This window comes from Podarcis cretensis (assembly GCF_951804945.1).
Source record: "Podarcis cretensis genome assembly, chromosome: 9".
Classification (NCBI taxonomy): Eukaryota; Metazoa; Chordata; class Lepidosauria; order Squamata; family Lacertidae; genus Podarcis; species Podarcis cretensis.
In genome coordinates this window covers 76,755,283-76,778,863 of record NC_137178.1, presented here as the reverse complement: position 1 = coordinate 76,778,863, position 23,581 = coordinate 76,755,283, and the positions used below count along the sequence as shown (strand labels likewise).

General features: G+C 44.8%; 1 protein-coding gene across 3 annotated transcripts in view; it reads left to right on the top strand.

The window, feature by feature from the left end:
• Window positions 1-1,441: 1,441 nt before the first annotated feature.
• The window catches only part of CC2D2A (coiled-coil and C2 domain containing 2A), a 56,083-nt gene continuing 33,943 nt past the window's right edge, over window positions 1,442-23,581 (top strand). For 2 of the 3 annotated variants that reach the window (XM_079991489.1, XM_079991490.1), the window contains exons 1-15: window positions 1,442-1,483; window positions 2,604-2,693; window positions 7,440-7,528; window positions 8,505-8,606; window positions 9,865-9,966; window positions 10,678-10,860; window positions 11,807-11,969; window positions 14,005-14,141; window positions 15,450-15,581; window positions 16,495-16,704; window positions 16,985-17,095; window positions 18,914-19,050; window positions 20,414-20,570; window positions 22,144-22,391; window positions 23,381-23,558. In XM_079991489.1, the coding sequence (XP_079847615.1) occupies window positions 2,663-2,693; window positions 7,440-7,528; window positions 8,505-8,606; window positions 9,865-9,966; window positions 10,678-10,860; window positions 11,807-11,969; window positions 14,005-14,141; window positions 15,450-15,581; window positions 16,495-16,704; window positions 16,985-17,095; window positions 18,914-19,050; window positions 20,414-20,570; window positions 22,144-22,391; window positions 23,381-23,558 (1,980 nt within the window). In that variant the 5' untranslated portion in view covers window positions 1,442-1,483; window positions 2,604-2,662. The remainder of the gene's footprint in view (window positions 1,484-2,603; window positions 2,694-7,439; window positions 7,529-8,504; window positions 8,607-9,864; window positions 9,967-10,677; window positions 10,861-11,806; window positions 11,970-14,004; window positions 14,142-15,449; window positions 15,582-16,494; window positions 16,705-16,984; window positions 17,096-18,913; window positions 19,051-20,413; window positions 20,571-22,143; window positions 22,392-23,380; window positions 23,559-23,581) is intronic. The other variant, XM_079991491.1, reaches the window with a different exon arrangement.

Sequence of the window (23,581 nt, the reverse complement as noted above, 5' to 3'; positions counted from 1 at the left end):
AGGCTGGGCCTTGTCTGGACAGGGTTGAAGGAACAACGGCTGACTCACTTGTGCCCACTCACTGCCGCTGTAAAATGTTGGTTTTCTCCGTTGAGTCCTGCATTGTAGTGGGCTGGGATAGATGACCCTCGGAGTTCCTTCCAACACCACGATTCTGATTCTAGAGTTCGCAGGGTATGGGAAACAGGAGGATCCCAGAGGACTGCAGAGTGCAAAGACTGCTACCAAGCAGCCTGTCCCTTCATGTGATTTCATAAACAGGCGTCTTTTATTGGAGTCTTTGGCTCCCCAATAAAATATGTGAGCCCTCCCCCCGAGTTGATGGCCATTGCCATTCAAATGCTGTGCATGGGCTGCATCTTGTGATCAGCTGTGGGGTTTTCAGTGGCGTAGCGTGGGGGGTGCAGGGTGGGGGGCGGCTGCACCAGGCGCAACATTTTTGGGGGGGGGGCCGCGCTCGCACTCGCAGCTCTCTGCCCCTACCTGGCTCACTCTCTCTCTCCCACTGCTGTGCTGGCTGTGCGAATCCGATCCGGGTCGCCGCCCACTGTGGAGGGGGGGGTGCCAGGCATGTGGGTTAAAAAGGTAAAGGTACCCCTGCCCGTACGGGCCAGTCTTGACAGACTCTGGGGTTGTGCGCCCATCTCACTTAAGAGGCCAGGGGCCAGCGCTGTCCGGAGACACTTCCGGGTCACGTGGCCAGCGTGACATCGCTGCTCTGGCGAGCCAGAGCCGCACACGGAAACGCCGTTTACCTTCCCGCTGGTAAGCGGTCCCTATTTATCTACTTGCACCCGGAGGTGCTTTCGAACTGCTAGGTTGGCAGGCGCTGGGACCGAGCAGCGGGAGCGCACCCCGCCGCAGGGATTCGAACCGCCGACCTTTCGATCGGCAAGCCCTAGGCGCTGAGGCTTTAACCCACAGCGCCACCTGCGTCCCTTGGCGTGCGGGTTAGGGGGCGCAAATTACTTGCCTTGTCCCGGGTGCTGACAACCCATGCTACGCCACTGGGGGTTTTTAATATTCTGTTGGGAGCCACCCAGAGTGGCTGGGGAAACCCACGGGGTATATTATTATTATTAATTATTATTAATTATTATTAAAGTTTGCACCCCGATTTCATATGATTTCAAAGGGCAGCTCCCGTCCCAATCCCAGGGGGCAGATATCTGAAAACCCCAGCGACTTACACGCCCGGAGGCCTCTGCCTCCGTCCCCCCCCCCCCTTGCATCCCCCCCCCCGGCCCGGCGGCGCCCCAGACCCCGCGCAAGAGCCGCGCCCCAAGGGGAGGAGGAGCTGGGCGCCGGAGAGCCGGAGCGCGCAGCCGCCGCAGGAAGGCAGGCAGGCAGGCGTCTCCGGCCCGCCCCGCCGTCTCCGGGGGAACGGCGGGCCGCGCCCGGGAGTCGGGCGCGCGCTTCCTCCGGCCTTGCGGGGGCCGCCCGAAATGAGGGGTCCGCGCGCGCGCCCTCGGAGGGGCAAAAGGTATGTGCAAAAAGGAGAGGGGGGCGCAGAGGAGAGGCGGCTGGGAAGCCGAGTGCATTTCTCCGTGGGGACGCCTTCCTCGGGGGGCGGCCTGTGGCATTTCTGGGCCAAACCCCGACCTGCGAGAGGCGTCTCACAGCAGCAGCAGCAGCAGCAGCAATCGGCGAGGATCTGCCCCGCATCATCCATACAAGACGCGGTGCGCGCACACCGTTTGAATGGCAATGCCCATCAACTCGGAGTTGGTTCTTGTGCACAGTGACTCTTCTGAAATTCGAGATGAACCCCACTGTGCCACTCTTATACCGTAAAGTTGTTCCAAAGGATTATTTCAAAGATACCCCCCCCCCATCTGTTCTCTGGTTTATGCCAACTAGCTGCAGTTTATCATAAATGTCTCAACCTGAGCTCTAAACTGTAGTTACTATGGTTTATTGAAACAGCCATCTTCAAACCATGGTTTATGATTAATTGCCGTTTAGGGTTAAGATTAATCACAGGGGGAGGAGAATGCAAGAACATCTGAAAAGCCCGGTGCTTGTCTATGTAATGATAAACCATAGCTGTTATGTCGAAATGTAGTCATGTAGTCACAACTGATTGTGCTGAGAAGCTTCTTTGGAGCAAGCTGGTTTTATGGCCTTCTCAGTGAGCAGCCACTGCCTCACTGGGTTAGCTGCAGATGAATCTCAGGTGACATTTACCTTCCATCACCTGTTAATGTGTTTCAGCTGCTTGACTGCTCACCTGTCTCCAGTTTCAGATGTGCAAAGAGGAGATATGAGCCTGAGCCCCTTCCCCAAACTTGTTTCTAACAACATTGCAAATCTTTGTTTTGCAAGCTAAAGTCAATTAGATAAGGAACTTGAGAACCCTCTCTGGCAAGCTCTGCCACTTGGTGCTCGTTCACGTACATAGAATAAAGTGTTCAAGCGAGATGCTCCTGTGCACTAGTGAAAAGCAGCCACACACACATTTATTTCTTGCGTCTTTGGGAAAGCCATCTTCCACCTGGGTCACCTAGAAGCCACCCATTGTTGCTTAGCAATGGGATCTCCAACCCTTTCTCACTCGCACTCCTTCTTCCCTCCCTCTCTTCTTGCCCAATCTGACTTGTAAGCTGCAGAGAGAAGACAAGAAGTGCCTAAGAGATAGGTGGCTGAGTGAGAGGGACACACTATGGCAACTACCAGTGACCGGTCACCACGCAGTAAGTGCTCCAATCATTTGGGACTGAGGGGTGGAGAGGGGCCTGCCCTTCCCTTGACTCATCTGCAGGAGTGGGCCTTGTTGAGCACGGATCACATTTGCCTGCCAGTACAAGAGGAGAATCAGCTCTGTTGGCTCAGCAGAAATTAACCATACACTTTAGCCAGTGGCGTAGCGTGGGTTGTCAGCACCCGGGGCAAGGCAAGTAATTTGCGCCCCCTAACCCATGGATTTGCGCCCCCAAACCCATGGATTTGCGCCCCCTAACCCTAACCCCAGATGTTGCGCCCGGTGCGGCCGGCCCCCCCTGCACCCCCCACGCTACGCCACTGACTTTAGCTACTTTGTGACTAAAAATCAGCTATCTCAAAAAGGAAGATGAAAATAACTACAGTAATACACCCACGAACATCTGCCTCGTCTAGCGTCCATTCCGGAGAACGTCCATGGCAAACCCAGAAGTACCAGAACAGGTTTGCCACTCACGCATGTGCAGAAGTGCTGAATTGCGCATGCGCATAAGCGCAAACTGCTGCATGTGATCCCGGTCACAAAACAAGGTACGACTGTATTTTGTGTGCGTGCCTTTTGTTTTGCTACTTTTGTAAGTAATAAAGTTGCACTCTTTCAAGCTTTTCTCTTTGATGCAGCCACAAGGACTAAAATCCTTTTCATAAGATGAAATTGGTAGCAGTTACTTCCTATTGCATGTTTCTTATCTAAAGTACAGGGCAGAGAGCTTTCTAAATTGTAATGTAATTGTGTGACACATGTTTATAGTGCTGGGTTGTTGAGCTGAACTCTGCAGAGCCTTTTCAAATATTTATATATTCTGTAGCAGAGGGAACTAAATAATGCAACTGTTCCCCGCCTCCATATGAAATACCCCAAAATTCAGTTGAGTGTGGCTTATGTTCATTCTAGGTTAAGAGCCACCTGCCATATCAGACTGAAGCCCAAGTTAGCTCCGTGTTTTGTGTCAAGCAGTAGTTTCCCCCCCCCCCAAGTGCCTCTGAGAAGTTCACAAACAGGGCATGTTATTCACAGCTCATCCTTCTTTATCCCCCCATCACAGGTTACTTATAGCGAGAGTGGACATTCCATTTACCTAATATTGTCATAGTTCTATTAATTTATCTATTTTTAATATAAAATGCTGCCTTAAGTTAGTTACTTCGTGTATATCTTTGATAACTGGATGGTTTGAGCTGCTCAACATTATGCAGAGCCCTGCATAATTCAAAAGCCTGCATGCACTACCAGTGTTAAGTCACTGGAATCAGTACAGTCATCATTCCTTGCCAATGTCCCTGTGCTGTCCATTGTTGCTGTTCGGACAGAGGTGCTGCATACCAAGGTGGGAAAGAAAATGAGGTGGGAAAGCAGAACAGGAAGCTTAAGGGCTGTGCTCTTGTGCTTCTGTTATGCTGCTTCCATCATGATTCCATCACGCTGAGCAGAGTGCAGATGCAAGCCCATAGTGGACCAAATGACAGCAAGGCAACTTGCTTCCCTTCAGCTCAAGGTCTAATGGGGAGTGGGAAAGTGTGTTGTTCCCACACCCCTGTCAGATGACTCCTGCTCTGAGGATTGGGCTCAGGCTGATCTGGACCCTCCAGAAACTTAGGAACAACCCAGAACAACAGCCAAGGAGCAGCCATGACCCTCAGAAGGACCCTTCCTGCAGAAAGGGAGCTGAGCGTCTGAAGCAGGGGCAGAACAACCCCTTAGCCCCAGGAGTGATGGCAGCTCTGGTCAGAAGCAGCTCTGCTTGTGGAGTAAAGGGCTGCTCAGGAGTAGGTCCCTTAACATGTGAAGAACTCTCTGCAGAAAGCTCTAAGAGGCAGCAGCTGGGCCCAGGATATAATTCTGGAGCTCTGGTTTAGAAGCCTCAGTGGGAGAGTTTTGATCATGGCCCTTGAACTGCCCCTTGCCTGAATCCTTCTTAGATCTGCTTGCCTGAAATTGGACCTTGGTGAAGTTCCTTTGGAGAGGGATGGAAATAGTTTAGGATTTTAGGAGTAGGTCAAGAATGGACAGTAGAATATAGCAGGTTGAAAGGGACCACGTGATCCACAGGGACCTAGGTTTTGTGCATGTGCCCTCACCCACAAATATTCCCACCCAGATTATTCCCACCCTCTAGTGAGCTCCAAGCAGAAACAAGCACTGAACTGCAATACAATTGGACTGGATGTGTTCTGATCCTGTCTATTAAGTATGTATTTTCCTTGCTAAAATGAATTTTTCAGGAAACCTACATTGGTGTCTCTGCAGGCAAGAATGCTAATTTGCCATTCTCACAGATGCTATGACATATATGAGATTAGGAATCCCTGCTTTCTACCTGAAAGTAGATCACGTGCATAGCTAGAAGAAGGTTCCTTTTAAGATGGCACTATGTAACTTGATCTTTTAAAACATATATTCAGTGTGCAACATGTCCTCACTAAATCTCTCTGCATTCTGATCTCTGCCTTCTCATGAGCGCTTTTACTCTGATTCTGGTTCCTCGCCCCACTAAATAGCTGTAACTTAATCATAATTGTTCTTGAAGGTTGGGGATCTGCTGTCTCCCATTTTTTAAACAGTCTTGAAACGCTGAGATTATTCTCAAAACTTTTCTTTTCTTTTTCTTTTTTTGGTAGAGGGGTGGTGAGGAGGAATTGTGGCGTGTCCAGAACTTACTCAATGTCCCTAGGAGCCACTCAGTGTAATATTTATTTTGTTATCCTCATTCCCCGTCTGACAATGTGTATTTAAAATTACATCCATAGAAAGACTAACAATTGCAACAAGATACTTTCTTTTCCCTTTGAGTATTGCTCAACAGTTTCCTTAGCCTTTTTAAAGGCTAAAATCCCTTGGCAAAAATCTTTCATTTCCCTTTTGTTTAATCTTTGCAGTCTCTTGGATTCAGAACTACCATTTTAATTCCAAGGCACTGGCAGTATTTTAATCCCCTAATCAAGCAGACTAATAGTGAATAGAAAACAGCTGTGAACAATGAGGAAAAGGTCTTTTAGGAGACTTTAAAGATTTGACATTTATTCCCATGACAAATGCTGCAAGATGCAAACATTGTGGAGTTCATTCTCTATTTCTAGTGCTGTTGTTAAGATGGCCACAGGGGTCGTGCCTCAGTACATTTTTATGAGCCGTGGGGGTTTTAGGAGTCTGCACAAGTTCACACACAAGGAGCAGTATCTGTATTTAGTCTGTCAGATACAAATCTTGATTGTAGTCCTTGATTTTTATTTTAATGAAAGGAGAAATGTTGGCCTGTTCCTTTCCTAGCTTCAAGTGTTACACCAGTGTGGTGTAGTGGTTAAGAGCGGTAGTCTCATAATCTGGTGAACTGGGTTCGCTTCCCCGCTCTTCCACATGCAGCTGCTGGGTGACCTTGGGCCAGTCACACTTCTCTGAAGTCTCTCAGCCCCACTGTTTGTCGTGGGGGAGGAAGGGAAAGGAGAATGTGAGCCGCTTTGAGACTCCTTCGGGTAGTGATAAAGCAGGATATCAAATCCAAACTTCTCTTCTTCTTTTCTATTGCTGTCCCTGAACAGCCTCTCCTCATTTGTATTCCTTACATTATTGTTCCACACAGACATTCTTTCACAAAAGCGTGAGGAAAGAAGTTGAGTGGATTTTGTAAGAAGTCTTCTTTTCCCACCCACTGCCTATTGCAAAATGGCCTGAGGATCCCACTGCCCTTGAATACATTTCATGCAGGCATTTATCAAAAGATCCCAGAGTACAACATTAAGATCACAATGTATGCACTGTAATAATAAAAACATAATACGCAGCATAATAATACACAGCATAATAATAACATAATCATAATAACAGCCCCCCCCCCCCGGCATTTAACAGGCCATAGATTATTTCAGTGGCTGAGGGCTTGGGTAAAGAGGAATATTTTCACCTGCCATCTAAAGACATGTAATGATGGCAAGCCTCTCTGGGGAGAGCATTTCACAGATGCGGAGCCACTGCAGAAAAGGCCCGTTCTCATGTTGTACAAAGTTAATGTTCATGTTAATTTCATTCCTACCCAATTTTGCCTCTGGCCCAGGCCACCACTGGCATGTAAAACTCCCACCAGGAAAGTAGTGCGATTTGGAATCAGTTTACTGGGATAGATGGGATAGATGTTGTCTGATCCAACAATGCAGTTACAGTGGTGCCCCGCAAGACGAATGCCTCGCAAGATGAAAAACCCACTAGACGAAAGGGTTTTCGGTTTTTCGAGGCGCTTTGCAAGACGAATTTCCCTATGGGCTTGCTTTGCAAGACGAAAACGTCTTGTGAGTTTTCCCCCTCCCCCCCCCCTTTTTCTAAGCCGCTAATAGCGCTAAGCCGCTAAGCTGCTAATAGGGATGCTTCGCAAGACAAAAAAACCGCTAGACGAAGAGACTCGCGGAACGGATTATTTTCGTCTTGCGAGGCAGCACTGTATTAAGTTCTTAAGTGTTTGTATTCTCTGTTTTGATAGAGCAGAACCTACCAGCTAGATTGGTTAATGTACAGTCTTACTGAGAGCCTTGATTGCTAAACTATAAGATTTCCATAATAAAACATGTTTTTTTCTTAACCTTAAGCATCTTCTTTCAAAGTTTATTCCTCTCTAACCCAGATTTCCAAATGCTGTAAATGTTTTGAAAAGTTCTCTTAACGCAATGTCAGATTAATCTCCAGTCTGAGGATTCTTTTGAAATTTATGGTATTGCTTTCTCCTGTGCAGGCTTGCCTCCAGCTCCAGGTACCTCGGGGACAAGCTTTGCGGAGTTTTCCATGAGAGAGCGAATGAGAGAGAAACTGAAAGCTGCACGGGTGAGACTACGGGTGTAAAAATTTTAAAATGAACTCTGGTGGTTTAGTGCTTATCAGTCTGGAAATGAAACAGGGCCGCCCTAAAACAAGGAAGAAGTGGCTGCCTACTTGGAGACTCCCTAGCCATGCAGAGCTATCCATGGTTTCCAAACGCTTGGCAATTTGGCCTGCAAATGGCCTGACCAAAGACCTTTGAGCTTCCTGATTTGAGGACATAGAGTCAAGAAAATAGTAGAGTTGTTCCTCTCATCTGGGGAGAGGATCTCCCACGTCCACGTTGAATGCCATTGTAAATCACATTGAAGACATGAACTTCTGTATCTGTGGAATGGGGCGCAGGGACTGAGTGGGAGGAAAGAGGTGCTGTGTTCCAACCAAAGCTAGGTGTGGGTGAAAACAAGGCATACTAACCGCCGTACCCACTCCAAACCCGAACTGCATTGGAAGAATCCTTCTCTAGGCTGACTGGAGGCCTGGACTAGAGCACTCCTAGGTTAGAGAGGTACACTGCATCATTCTCTTGCTGATGCCAGTAATATACAACATTTCTGGTTTCTTCCTTAACATACCTATTAACGTGCTGCTGGTGACACCACATGCTTTCTGATAAAGACTCTTGTTACCGATTTTAAACAGCTAATTTCACCTGTTCTAATAATAGATTGTTGGTTAGAGGAAATATTTGTATTCTAAGTTGAGATTTGCCAAGATACTTAAACTGCTATGAAATAATATCACAATCTGTACACAGTGTGTTCATGTTAGCAAACCGAAAGAGTTGGGCTACAACTTTGAAGCCAGGAGATTGTGTATGCAGGAGTAGCATCTGGGTAGAATTTGGGAGTTTCTTCTTCGTCTGACCTATTAGCAGCTCTTTCTGTAAGCTGTCGAGCTGTTTTTTGTACTTCCTGGTTGTAGACTGTTAACGGAAAGCAGCACATAACTAATGAAAGCTAAGATTCTTCCCTCTGTTTAGTCTAAAGCAGAAAGCGCTCTTCTGCAAGAAGCCTCAGGTCCTCATCTGCGGTCCCTGAAAAGCCTCAGAGGGAGGAAAAAACAAGCTAGTTTGGAGAATGAGGTGAGCAGATTGTCAATCCCTGTGTTGTTTCCCTTCATTACATCAACATATTTCACAAGAAAGAGATGGATTGTCTGACATTTGGAAGGTTAATTTAATTCCTTTTTGATGACTTATACCAGTTCTTACTCTTATTTTTTTGTAAACCATTCCCTGTTTAGCAGAAATTGCACACGGTAACCCTGTACACTGAGTAGGAATCACTAAGTTTTAGGGAATCAAATGAAAGGTGCAGCCTATGTGAGGTTGAGCAAAATAACCTTTTGCACCAGACAGGTGTCCTAGGTGTCACCCTTAATTGTAGTTCTTTCATCTTGTTATGCCCTTCCTCCACAGCGTTCAGGGCAGTTTTCATGATGTCACTTGTTCCCTTTTTACCCCTCTGACAAATCTGAGAGACGGGTCAGGCTGAGAGATGATGACTGCCCTAAGATCACCCAGTAAGCTTTGTAGCTGAGTAGGCATTGTTTTGTTTTTAATTTTGCGGCTGGACAAGTGTGTGTTTTATCAACCAGCTGTTTTTTAAAAAGAGATAGGAGGTTTGACTATTCCTGTCATCCCCAGTGGAAAAGGACCGAGACCTGACTCTGCAGCATTGAAAACCCTTGCTTGTGTTGGTGATGCTTCCATTTCAGTTGAGCAGGCATTAACCACTGCTTCCAGCGGCTGCAGCTCAGCAGCAGTAAGTGGGTGAAGGGAACAAGTCCAGAGTCAGCCTGCAGCACCAAGGAACTACCTTATCACATGCCCAAAAACTGAGTGGGAATTTCAACCCAGGGCTCCCTAGTCTAAGTCTAACACTCTGTCTGCTGCTCTACACTAGAACTCTGTATCATGCGCCCCTCCAGAGCTTGCCAGAACTATTACGTTCTAGGGCAGTGGTCTCAAATGGAATTGGGCACTCAGCCCTTAAGCCCCATTGCAGAGCCACAGAGGGCATGTATTGTAGTGATACTGCATGTAGTGATGCTGTGAACTGGCTTCAGTTTGAAGCACAACTTGACACACATTTTCTGTCTCTAACAGTGGCCAACCTGACCTCTGCTGATAGAGATGCAGGGTGTGTGTGTGGTTTGTGTGCGTGTGTGTGTACGCGTGTATATATGCATGCACAAAAACATTTTATTTTATTTAGATCCCCCATCATTTTCCACATGTTGCATGGCCAACATGTGACAACACCTAAAATACACACTTCCCCACATTCCACCACTCATAATTAACAGTGATCATTAACAGTGTGTGTGTGTGTGTGCAGGTAGATGAAGGTGAACTGAGTGCAACAGAAGAGAATAAATGCAAGGTGTCAGCAAGAGTAAAGTTCCATGATTCTGTCAAAAAAGTCAAGCAAAAATCACAGGTAAGGGCTGATCTTATTTTGAAATAAAACGTGAGGTGTATAATTGCAATTTAAAATACACAGGCTGAGCCAGCCAGTCCTTTATGTGTACCATCTGTTATGTGCTGCTTTCCTCTCCCCAGAGAGTGATTTCTTGGGGAGTGGTCCCATTCCTGGAGCAGCAGCAGGAGGAGGAGGAGGGGGGGTGGGGAGCGTGTGGCAGGTGACCAGATCAACCCTGTAGTTTGTAAAGCAGCCTTGCAGTCTCTCCAATTCTTCTACATAAAGAGGCCTCCCTTCTCAACTCCAAAAGTATGCACATTCAGTATGTTTGCTTCAGTATAAATGAACAAAGTAAAATAGTTCTTTATTAAAAAGTAATAATCATATCAGTTGGTTGACAGTATAATCCCAAGGCTTGCTGAGCCTGCAAATATTTGCAGAGACTACGAAATATTAGCTGCTGCGTTTAATGAAAAGATTGCGAAACGTGACTTTTCAACAAGAGAGTTGGCTGTATATGATGCACAAGTTCAAATATTTTGGTTTGGAGTGTACAAGTTTTTTTAAATAAAAAATCTGGGGGAAGCAATCTGTGTTTTTGTATTGTAAACTGCCCTATGAACAGTGGTGTAGAAATATCAATTAAAAAATAATTTTAACTGTTTTGTTTTCATTGAAATATTGCACTGTGAAACTGATCTATAATTACCTTTTTTCCATTCGTTCCAGACTAGTTATCCTTCTTCTGAAGAAGCCTATAATTTCTTCACTTTCAATTTTGGTCCTGAACCAGAGAATGTTGTGGATGACATGCAAGACAAGACTAAGGGTGTGTTGAATCTAGATGGCAAGGAGAGGGAAAATCAGGAATCTGCACTCGGCCCCCGAGAAGAACAAGAAGAAAATGAAATGGTACTAATGAAATTATGTGTCCCTACCTGTTTGGGCAAGGTTTTAGTGTTAGTTATTTGTTTTGTATGGTATATGAAACTTGGAAGTGTGCAGCCAGCAGCTGATGGGCAGCAGAATCCTATCTATATGACTATTTGACTTGTCCTTGCATATTGAGCTTAATGGCACATCTGACATTTAAGCACATAATGTCCACCAGCCCAGACTTTTGTCTGAAACTCTGGCGATGCACTGCAAGAAAGTGTGGGCGATGCTGACCTAGTGAGACCAGTATTCTAACTTAGTAGTTTCCTGAGTACAGGCATGATTTGTGCAAGCATAGCCTTTGTGCTGAAGATGCTTGAGTGTAATTCGGAAGTGATGAACATGAGGCAGGAGTTGATAATGCAGGTGAGCTGCGCACAGGTGAGCTGCATTCAGGCTGCCGGCCAGCCCTATGGAGTCTCCTTTTATTGACACAAATATGCATTTTGGGCTGTGACCTTTACACATCTTCTGGTCCCGAGATAGTGGGGTGGTACAAAGTTATTTTGGCACCTGTTTCCACCGCGTCATTTTCCTCTTGCACAGTGTATGACGAAGGAGACAAAAGGTCTCAGAGACAAAGGTTGCAGACAGGACACCGTAGACTACTGAGACCGCAAAAGGTTAGACAGAGGGTACAATGTTCAGACAGCTGTGGCTTGTCTGTGAAGGGGGAGTGTGCCCCACACCCCAAAGTCAGCCCCCCAAAGGCTGAAGCTGCCTGCGGGTGGGGAGTGTCCTCCCTCCGGACCCAGCGATCATCCCTACATAATTCAAATAATGAGTGGGAAGTTTTTAATATACTAGCAATGCGGTGGCTGAAAAAAACATTTGCATATGCAGACCTGTGAAGTATGATGTCGTTTGTCCAGGGATTATGATGAAAAGTTGTTGTTTTTTAATGTTTGCATGTGAAATGCAGGATGAAGAGGAGCATCTTGTTCATGAAAAAGAGGGTGATGACCTATTCCTTATAGAACACACAGCCCCGGACGTCCTAGTGACTAGACCTGCAGAATATGAAAGCTACTCTGCACGTGTGCAGAAAGAGAGAGAAATACTGTTCACCCCGAGTATGCGAAGAGGTATGCCTGGCGTATTTTTACTGTGAGGTTTTGTGTGTTATTCAAGTTGTTAATGTGCCACTTGTAGTTGCAATAATTATTAGTCAAGCTTATGGGTCTATAAGTAAAGGACATGTTTACAGAATGATTGGGATATGAAATAATTCAAGATATATTTGGTGTACAACAAAACAATTCTGAAATGCTCTAGGTGGGTGGTTTGTCTCATAGATTGCCAAGGAAACATCCATCCAGACCTTGATTTGCCAAGAACAAAATACCTGTCATTAATCTCTGTTGGCTATCACTTCTCAAAAACTAAATGTACCCAATACTGCAGTCCAAAGCATAGTTAACATGAAAATACAGTAGTTTAAATAGCCTCTATTTCTTTATTTTTAAATTCAAAATCAGAGAGCCAAATCACAGTGAAAGTAAGGATATGGTCAGGTATGTACCGTATTTTTCACCCTATAGGACGCACTTTTCTCCCTCCAAAAATGAAGGGGAAATGTGTGTGCGTCCTATGGGGCGAATGCAGGCTTTCGCTGAAGCCTGGAAAGCGAGAGGCGTCGGTGCACACCGACCCCTCTTGCTCTCCAGGCTTCAGGAAGCTATCCACAAGCCTTGCGCGCCCGGCGGGAGTTCCCCCGGGTGCGCAATGCTTGCAGGCGGCAGCCTGCAGCGCCGAGCACGGGGCGCCCTCCGGAGGATGCCCTGTGCTTCGCGCAGGTGTCCGCAAGCCTTGCGCGCCCGGGGGAACTCCCCCCGGGTGCACAAGGCTTGCGGGCGGCAGCCTGTTCTGGGGACTGGGGTCGGGGGAAGCTCGGGCTTCCCCCGCCCCCGCCCCAGCCCCGCGGCTGGGGGGAGGGGAAATAATTTTTTTTAATTCATTCCCCCCCCCAATGAGGTGCGTCCTATGGGTCAGTGCGCCCTATAGGGCGAAAAATACGGTAATTTACTGATGGTATGGAAGTGACATGATAAGCTGTATCTTCATAAGGGATTTTTTTGCTGCTTCAGAATTCAGAGGGGTGGTACTAAGGGGATGTGGTTGCAATGTAGAACTGAAGCTGCAAGACCAAGACTAAACGTACATGATGAAGGGCCAAAAAAAATTCATTAAAATTACAGTGCGCTTTCTCTCTCTCTCTCTATCTATATATATATATATATATAACATCCAGCCTGAATAATTGTTCTTGTTTTTTAAAAAAAGCGACTATTTGTTGTGGTGGTTGGTCCTAAGAAAAGTATAATTTTGCCACCAGTTGTTCCCTTTATTTTTCTGTAAAAATAAGGTTTAATTGCCCAAGGTTTGTGTATAGTTTTGCATTTTTCTTCTTTGATGATTCTGACCCATCAATTTTTACAGCAGATTATTAAGGTAGATTTGTATAGGACTACTCAAAAGCTACGGACGCGGGTGGCACTGTGGGTAAAACCTCAGTGCCTAGGACTTGCTGATTGTATGGTCGGCGGTTCGAATCCCCGCGGTGGGGTGAGCTCACGTCATTCCGTCCCAGCTCCTGCCCACCTAGCAGTTTGAAAGCACTCTTAAGTGCAAGTAGATAAATAGGTACCGCTTTATAGCGGGAAGGTAAACGGCATTGCCGTGTGCGGCACTGGTGCTGGCTCGCCAGCTGCAGCTTCGTCACGCTGGCCACGTGACCCAGAAGTGTCTTCGGACGGCGCCGGCTCACGGCCTCTAGAGCGAGATGAGCATGCAACCCTAGAGTCGGACACGACTGGCCCGTACGGGCAGGGGTACCTTTACCTTTACTCAAAAGCTATTAACCTTTATTTCTTATTCATCTCAGTTAGACAGACCCTTTGACTTAAGGACACTTAAGAGTTCTAGTTCTCAGCCATGTGCTTGGATCATTCACTGCTTCTGTCTTGAGTTCCCTGTCTGTAATATGGCTATAGCAAGTCCTCTCAAAGCTAAACAAATATTGCAAAGAAAAGTGCATGTTGAGAGTGCAACATGTAATGGCAACATTACTGGACTAGTGGCTAATAGTATGTTTGTGTACTGTGTGTCTCTTGCTTTTAGTGCCTGCCTCTCTGAAGGTACCAGAAAATATGCAGCCAAGGTACCTTGAGGATGAAGGTCTGTATACAGGAGTGCGTCCTGCTGTCTCACTGTCAAACCAAAATATTGTAGAGAACAGGATTCTCAAGCAGGAACAGGTAACATTGTCCTCTTCTTTTTCTCATTTTGGTGCCACAAATGCAGGCACTTTCTGGGAGGCAACTACAGTACCTTGTGATTCTCAAATGACTCACTCAAGCAGTGCCTCACTTCAGCATCATAAAAGTTAATGCAGGCAGAAGCTTCCTTCACACAATGCAGGAAAAGATGTGGCCTCGTGATTTTCGGTGGCTAGGTGATCCTGCTCTGTTGACAAGGGTCTCTCCTCTGCAATCTAGCCCAAGGGCCCTTGAGGTTGATCCATGTGAGCTGTGTCCCTTTCATTTTAGCATTGACTTCAGGATTTCAAATGGCTGGGTTTTCATCTTGTTTCCCTTTTAACAAAACTTCCGTTTCCCTGGTGGTGGGAAAGGCTTTGTGTTTTGCAGGGTGAACTAAATATTCTTACAAATCTATTCAAGATTTCACGGTAGAATTATTTAAACAACATAAATGTGTATGGCATAAGAGCTGAAAATCAGCTGCGTGTGTGTCTTAATTAATCGACAAAGTGAACGACAGGCAACTGGTTGTTTCCTTTCAGGTTTTCAGAATGCAGATACGGAACTGACAGAGCTGGTCAGAGCGTATTTTAAACATTTAGCTATCTTCAACCATGCATCTTATCTATTTATTTTTTAATAAAACAATGGACACGATCTGTCATTATATGGGCAGAGTTGTCGGTCAGTGCTATCTGAGCCCTGAGGAAAGTGCAGGCATAGAGTTCAGCTAAGCGCAGGCATAGTGCCTCAAGTACTGTGTGCCAGACAAAAGAGCTATGGGGGGAATAGAACATTTGTTCCTTTAATTGCCTGTTGTGCTGTGTGTGTGGCAGTCCCTAAAGGAACAAAGCTCTGTGGGGTTTTCTGCGATCCCTGTGGGTGGGTGGTTATGCCCACATGGAAGTGTGCCGTGCCCAATGTTGCATATCCCATTGCTTTAAAAGCACTTAATTCTGGTGATGGACGCATGAATCCTGGATGCACACACCTTGCAGAATCACGGCAACTATTTAACCTATTAAAAGCCTTTCCAAGCTACGCAATATCTACAAAATCTGGACAGTGTGCAGAAATAAAAGCAGAAAAGCTTTGAAATGGTTATCATAAAAACAGAGATTTAGTAATTTGTCTATGGGTCAGGGAAAGGCTGAATGAAAAGAGATGACTTTGCAAGATGTCTGAAGCAGCTGAGAGATGATGTTTGGCTGAGAGAAGGGAGTGGTGGAATGTAGGGTTAATGATGGAAAGTCACGTTTATTGAAGATAGTTTTGAGCATTTTTATTGTCTTCTGTTGTTTGTAGGGGAAAAGGTGGTTTGGAGATGATGGCCAGATTCGGGCTTTGCCCAATCCAGTTAAACAGTCTCTTACTAGACCTCCAATATTCCCAGTTGAGGACGGGAAAGAACCAGAGCTGGTGACATTTTATAAAAAGGTGAGTTTGTTACTACCTCTTACTGATCTGTCAGAGTAGTGTGGCCTACTGGATAAGAAGATTAAATTATTCTGGCTTAAAAGACTGGGCAGTTTTTTCAGCCTTGGAGCCAGCTATTTAAACAGACCCCAACCCCTCCTGTGCAATCGGTGTAGTTTCACATTCAAGCTTGTGGAACTGAAACGACTCTAGGCTCCATAGCAATGTATTGAAGTGTGTCTGGTTTGGCGCTGGCTCACACTGACTTCAGGAGCAGAAGCCAAGCAGGAGGCTAGGATTTGTATGCACAATTCACCTCACATGAAATATTTTGTGATCTGGAGCGTACATAAAGATTTCTGTACACCTTGTGCTTGCAGTCTGTCCGCCTTACTAATTTTGGGATTTTGTGGCAAATGAATTAGGTGTACGACCAGAGTTTCATGTTAAGTTTTGTATATGATAGGGTGGGTGAGGGAGACACATATCAGCCCTAGATTCATTTATTTCGCCCCTGCCTCCTTTCTTTGCGTGCTGACTTTGGTACTGCAGTCCTTGCCAGTTTAAACCAGTGTTTCCCATTTCATGCAATACAATAACTCTGGTTTAACATTGGTTTGCTAACAGGGAACTTATACCACCATGTCATTAGAGTTCCTAATTTTGGACATAGTGGAGAACTCTGTTTCAAACAGTGTTGCAGTACTGAAGCCAGTGTATGAGGCGTGGGGAAGAGTGAGGCTCAACACTCATTTCCAGATTGGCAACCCATCGTTTAGCAAGCTAGGATCATTACATCCAAAAGGGGCCAAGATGTGCATTTGTGGTTTGATGGCTCTGTTCTTTCCCGCTCTAATGTACACCTCAGAGAACTGTTTTTTGTTTGTTTTTTCAAACCTCTGCTTTGTGTTTGCATTTTTAATCTGCTTCCTAGGCCATAAAAATGAGGCTTGCTAATCAGTACATTGTCGGATCCGGGGACCCTCAGGGGCAGTTTCAGCTGGATGTCGATATTTCTGGATTAATATTCACTCACCACCCCTGCTTTAGCCGTGAGCATGTCTTAGCAGCTAAGCTGGCTCAGTTGTATGATCAGTATCTATCAAGGAGACAGAAAAATATTACCGAACTTCTTACAGATAAGGTAATGCCATAGTTTTTTGAAGCTTCACAGTAAAATAGAAATCCTGGTGAAGCATTGCAAATATACCTTTCATAACATGTTTGATGAGGATATAGCAAGTGTCTAAAGATCCACTTTTATATACTTTATATGACAGAAAGAAGCTATCGCTCGACTGTCACCTGTCTGTGAGTTCTGCCTAAGTGTAGAATCTTCTTTTCTCTGACAGTATTTTAGATTGAGTACAGTAGCGCAATTACAATATATCAATTAAACTCCCCGCCCTTGATTTATTTTTAAGCTGCGTGCTCTGAGAAATGCCTTGGAGAATATTTCAGATCCTGGCGAAGGTGGCATTCTTAATCCAGTAGCAAAACAAAGCAGAACTGAATACAAGATTGAAATAAGGCAAGTAGAGGACATTTTTGTATTTACTGTGTCTTGTGCATGTGTAGAAAGGTTCTCCAACATGATGTTTGAAGGCCTAGTTTCTGTGACATGATCAGCTCCCTGAACCACTGCTCTGGTTTGCTCATTACTTGCCCTATCCCGGACACTTGCCAAGCAGTCAGAAAAGAACAAATGGATGCCTTTTTTCTTTTCTTGCCCCCTCCCCAAAAGCTTTTTTACAAAGATTGTCAAGCACACTGCCTCCAGCAGGCCTGACAACCTTTGTAGGAAGTTTTGAGAAAGGGTCCAATTCATTCCATTCTTGGTTGGTCCCTTTCCCCTCATACCTTTAGCTGGTGGTACGGGCAGCACTTGTCATGACTTTCCTTTCTTTCTGCCTGTGGGAAATGAAGATGCTGGGCAAGTCCGTTCGGACTTTTTCCTTCAAAAGGAACAAGAGCAAGAAAGGAAGTTGTGGTTCCTGTTGCTAAGGTCACGCCATAGCGTCCAGCCCTGGCAGCTCCTCTATGTGAGAAAGTCCTTTCTGCTCATGCAAATGTGGATCAAAGTCTTAGTGTTCTGAGCCCCTCATTGGCATGACATCCATGGCATTGTTTCATAGCAGAAGGAGCCGGGTTGTATCCAACTAGGTCATACTCAGAGTAGACCCATTGAAATCAGTGAGCTTCAGTTAATCAACTGAAGTCCATGTATTTTAATGGGTCTACTCTGACTATTAGTTGGCTACAACCCATTGTTCTCAATGGCTTCATTCTGTTTGTGCCTCTATTCAGAAAATAGATAATTAAATATATGAATATAAACAAACTGACTTCATGGGTTTTTTTAACTGACACAATAATACATACCTTCAGTAAGTATTACTTCATAGGATCACTGTAATTGCTGTTTATGCATGCTGGCTGTAATTCAGCCCATAGCCATGTGTATGAATTTTTGGCTTGCACATAATGGGACTTGCACATATTTGTGGGCTGGTTGGCAGCCACAACCATTGGCATGTTCCTGATGTGGTTTGTTTTAATGAACTCAATCTGAGCTGGAGATCTCTAGTCGGGGAAATGATAATTGGCTATTAAGAATCACATAATGCAGGTCCAAGGAGCTGCATCCAGTTATGGGATAGTGGGTTGAGTTTGGACGAGGACTGGGAAGACCTAGATTAAAATCCCTATCAGTCAGGAAGCTCACTGGGCGATCTTTGAACAATCACTACCTCTCAGCCACATCTACCTTATAAGGTGGTTGTGTAAACAAAGTAGATGGGGTAGAGGGAGAACCATGAGCAAACTGGAGCAGGAAATGTGGGATAAAAATACAATAAATAATTGAGACAATAAAATAAATCTTTGTTTTAATGTTTTGTTTGGTCACATTTCTATTTGCTGTTTTGAGCACCTCCAGTGGAAAGGACAAATAAATACATTTATAATAAACTTTTAAGTGATGACCAAACTAGATGCATCACAGTGTACGTGAGTCCTAAAGGTTTGGGGTTTTGTTTATCTTTCATGCAGCCACAAGGACATTTTACTTGAGCAGTAGTAAGGGAGAAGTGATGCTATAATCATTTTCTCTCTTCGCTCTTTCGCCAGTAGCTTTACCCTAATAATAGAATTATAGAATTGCAGAGTTGGGAAGGGCCACCGGGATCATCTAGTCCAGCCCCCTGCAGTGCAGGAACCCTAAGGCTCAGTTGAACCCAGCGCATTGCAATCGGGAAAGAAGTTAAATGTCAACACATCATTTGACTTTTAATGGTGCATGTATTCAGTGTGTGGTTCCCTCTAATGGCATGTGTGTTTGTGTGCACAGGCAGACAAGACGACTTCGTGATGTTGAGCAAGAAAGAGATCGGACATTGCTTAAGGCCATTATCAAAGTTTGGAAAGAAATAAAATCCCTGCGTGATTTCCAGAAGTTCACTAACACACCCCTGAAGCTCTACCTAAGGAAGTATGTTTTTACAGGAACTTGGTTGTTCGTTGTAGCAGTAAGATAAGATTGAATGCTTCCATTTGGTGCTGATTCATTTCTAAGGTCTAATGTACTACCCTAGCCTACTCACGGGGTTGAATTTTCCTCCAGACCATAACATCAAAAATCCCAACAAACAGAAATCTAGCATGTCAATCGACCCAAAGACTTATTTCAGTTCATTTTTAAATCTTTGTATCCTACTTTCCCATTAATAGAAACACCCAATGTGCCCAACAAGAGTTTAAGATATTCATTAAAAACAAGTACAGTAAATCAGTCGCAAAATAAAGTGTAACTCGGCAAAACCAACACAGCTGGTGACACTAACCCTGAAGAAAATTTTGACCCCACCTCAAAAGCCCAAAGGAGCAAAGAAGGCAGATGGAACGGTCAAAGTTGTCACTGTATTAGTGTTACAGGCTACCTCTCCAGTTAGTACTTTCAACGGTTGAGTTTTGTACCAGTTGAAGCATTTTTCAGAGGCAGCCCTAGAAAGAGAATCTTGCTGACATTTAACCTAGAGGTTACCAAGGCCTCCATTAACTGTAGTCAGGCTCCTGCTCCCAAACTATGAACCTTCTTTTTCAGAAAAAAAAACATATACCTCATCCAAAATAGTCTATAAACACCTAAATCTGGATCATTTTCACCCCCAAGCCACAAGTACAGTGGTGCCTCGCAAGACGAAAAGAATCCGTTCCGCGAGTCTCTTCGTCTAGCGGTTTTTTCGTCTTGCGAAGCAAGCCCATTGACAGCGGATTAGCGCTATTAGCGGTTTAGCGGCTTTTAGCGTCTTATCAGCTTAGCGGATAAGCGGTTTAGCGGCTTAGAAAAAGGGGGGGGGAGTCGGAAAAACTCGCAAGACATTTCGTCTTGCGAAGCAAGCCCATAGGGAAATTCGTTTTGCGAAGCGCCTCCAAAACGGAAAACCCTTTCGTCTAGCGGGTTTTTCGTCTTGCGAGGCGTTCGTCTTGCGGGGCACCACTGTACTTCTATGGAGTAAGTTTTTGCTTGTAGCCCCATCCAACCCTTCATTGATTATCATAGAATCTTAGAGTTGGAAGGGACCAAGGGTCATCTAGTCCAACCCCTGCAATTCCAGGCACCAGTGTATTCTATTTAATTTGGACTAGAATCTGCTGGAAAGGAGATGGCATTGAGACATAAGGCTGAACTAACACCCCCCTCCCAACCTTCTCTTTCATGTCTGCAAGGAGGATTTCAGCTCCTTCCCCCCCCCCTTCCATTTTTAGATTTACCGCAGCTTGTTGTGGTGTCAGAAGTGTGGATAACCTTAAATTAACCTTATAAGTAATAAATATATTGCTTGCTGTTGAAGGGAAGATGTTGATCAAAGGTTGGACGAGAAGGCATATGAAGCAGAAATTCAGGCTGAAATATCTGAGTTAACAGAAGAACACATTGAAGAGTATGAAAAGAAAATGGAAGAATATAAAACTGAACTTCAAGAGTGGAAATCTTGGAAGAAGGCACAGGTTTGAGAGAGCATAATTGTGTATTGGAACATGCATGGGACAGGCTCAAGACTAGTTATCTAAGCCCTTCCTTACTTCTTCCTTGCAAAATGGCATTTCTTAGATGAGATGTCATGGTGGTGTAGCAGGAGGTGAGAGGCCCATGAGGAGCTGGGGAATCTTTAAGGGCTGGGAAAACTGTGGTGTTGTGGTTAAGAGCAGTAGACTCGTAATCTGGTGAACCAGGTTCGATTCCCCACTCCTCCCCATGCAGCTGCTGGGTGACCTTGGGCTAGTCACACTTCTCTGAAGTCTCTCAGCCCCCCTCACCTCACAGAGTGTTTGTTGTGGGGGAGGAAGGGAAAGGAGAATGTGAGCCGCTTTGAGACTCCTTAGGGTAGTGACCAAGTGGGATATCAAATCCAAACTCCTCTTCTTCCCCCAAAATGGGAGGACAGCTTCACCCCCATATATATATCTGTTATTGATAATATTTATAACTACCACAATATTTGTGCTATTTTATGATAAAATAAATCATTTGCATTCAGAAATTATGACCACAGCCAACGCAGTTTGTTTCTTTCATTTTCCAAATTTCTAGTCATCTGCACATTGCAGCCTTCCTGGGTGCCTGTGTTTCCTGAAAACTGCATGACTTTCCTCAGCTCGGCTTAGAGGAGACTGCCTCCTTTGTTCCTACAGCTGTCTATCATTGCTTGAAAGTCTTTATTTTTGAAGAAATCGGTGTCATTGTTTTTTAGGGCAAAAAGAAGGACTTTCCTTAAAATCAGCAACTGCACATATCTCAGGCCCTCAACAGTCATCCTTCCGGGCTTCCTTGTGTTTCAAATAAACCTTAGAAGAAGACATCATGAAGCAACTGCTTCTGTGGAGCTTTTTCAGTTCAAAGGCAGCTGGGGAGGCTGGAGAGCAGTGGGAAAATGTTTAATGGGATTGCGGGGTGAGAGGTGTACCACTCATAGCTACCACACAGTGTTAAGTTAAATAAAGAGAAAGAGGCAGAAGAATGGAATCTTTCACAAGGAAGGAAAGTTTTGAGAAATGGAAGGACAAGTTTCAGTACAGCTTTAATTTTTGAACCTTTTTTGTCAGTTTTTGTACAAAGTTTTTCATTCTCGATAGATTTTTTTTAAATGGCTAATTGTTTAATTACTTTTTATCTCACTGCTTTATCTGTCATTAAAAAAATGTTGTGTTGTAAATTTATGTTTGGATTTACTGTCTTTAGCTTATAAGCTGCCCTGGATCTCAAACACACACAGACCCCCCCCCCCCAAGGAGTGTGAGATACAAGTTTGTGAATTAAATGACATTGTGTAGATACATATCTGAGTGGCAGAAGATCAGATGAGGAGTAATAGGAAAAATCTGGCATTATAATAAGTTCTGCGTGAAACTAAGAAGCGACTGATGCTAGAAATAGCAAAACTTTCTTTTCTTAGATATTTGGCACTTTTTTATTATCAGTTTGGTCACTTCAAAATTATCAGAAGTAACTAATCCAAAGATAGGTCCAGTTTTTATTGACATTCTCTGCTGAAGGGGGAAAATCTTTTTTTAACACACACAGAAAATCAGAAAGAAAAAGAAGAAAACAAGCCCAAATGCAGAAGATGAAGCAGAAGCAGAAGAAGCATCCGAGTGTGTGGAAGGGGAACGTATGAAACCTGTTCCTCCGCCGCCCGTAGTTGACAGGTTGGAGGTGGAGCAGGAGGTGAGAGAGAGAGCTGCTAAGATTAGAAGGAAACCGGGAGAATCCATTCTAATTCCCGAGTTGAGCTTGACGGGGAGCGTCACTCCAAACGAGCTTTGTCCTAGGTGAGCTTATACATGAACATTTTTATGACGGTAAGGTGGAAATGTCTGTTCAGCTATTTAGCTCATGGTTCTTACATCCCTACTTTAAAATGTTAATTTGCAACTCATTGAAATCTTAAGTTACCCTTGCTCTACAATAAGTCATTGGATGATGTGGTGCAATGATCTTCCGCCCCGAGGACCACATCAGATGGATGCCCCACCCATGCAGATAGCAGGTGCAAAGAGCTGAATCTGGATCAAGATTCTAGTGTTCAAGTGTGTGTGCAGGGGGGCTTTAACCTTTTGCCCTCCTTTGGTCCCATTCAAGATTGGGCCTCCTACCCCTGGAATCTGCACTACCGAAAGAGATCCATTTGTTTTTAATATGAAGGCTTATAGCCGACTAAGTCCTACCCGTAGAAATTAAGGGGTGCAAGTTGGTCATGTGCATTGATTTCAGTAGGTCTGATCTGAGTAGAACTAGCATTGACAGTAAGAGCTGTTCGACAGTGGAATTTGCTGCCAAGGAGTGTGGTGGAGTCTCCTTCTTTGGAGGTCTTTAAGCAGAGGCTTGACAACCATATGTCAGGAGTGCTCTGATGGTGTTTCCTGCTTGGCAGGGGGTTGGACTCGATGGCCCTTGGGGTCTCTTCCAACTCTATGATTCTATGGATGCAACCCATCCTTCTTTGGACAATGCAAATTGCAATACAAGGGGACCCATTCTGGATCAGGACCACAGCAGGGAGGCAAAGGGTTAAAGCTGACCCGCACCTATACATGGAACCTAGTGGTCAGATAATCACTGACGAAGAAGGTGGAAAGGCAGCATCCTGTTAACCCACAGCGTGTGGAGGCAATACTTGTTGGGAGCTCTGTCATACTCTATAAATAACAAGTTCTGCGTGTTTGAAGTAATAAAAGTCCTGTCAAGCACCCCAAAAGTGAAAGACAACTTTCTGGTGAATATGCACATTTTGAGGTGATCTTTTAAAACTTGTTTCCAGGGCTGAAGTTTCAAGACGCGAAGATGTAAAGAAACGTTCTCTGTTCCTAAAAGTCCTTTTCAATTCAAAAGAGGTGTCAAGAACAGTGTCCCGGCAGATGAGCTCAGACTTTAGAGTTCATTTTGGGCAGATTTTCAATTTGCAAATATTCAACTGGCCAGAGAGTTTGAAGCTGCAGGTATGTTGCATATTGGTGTGTGT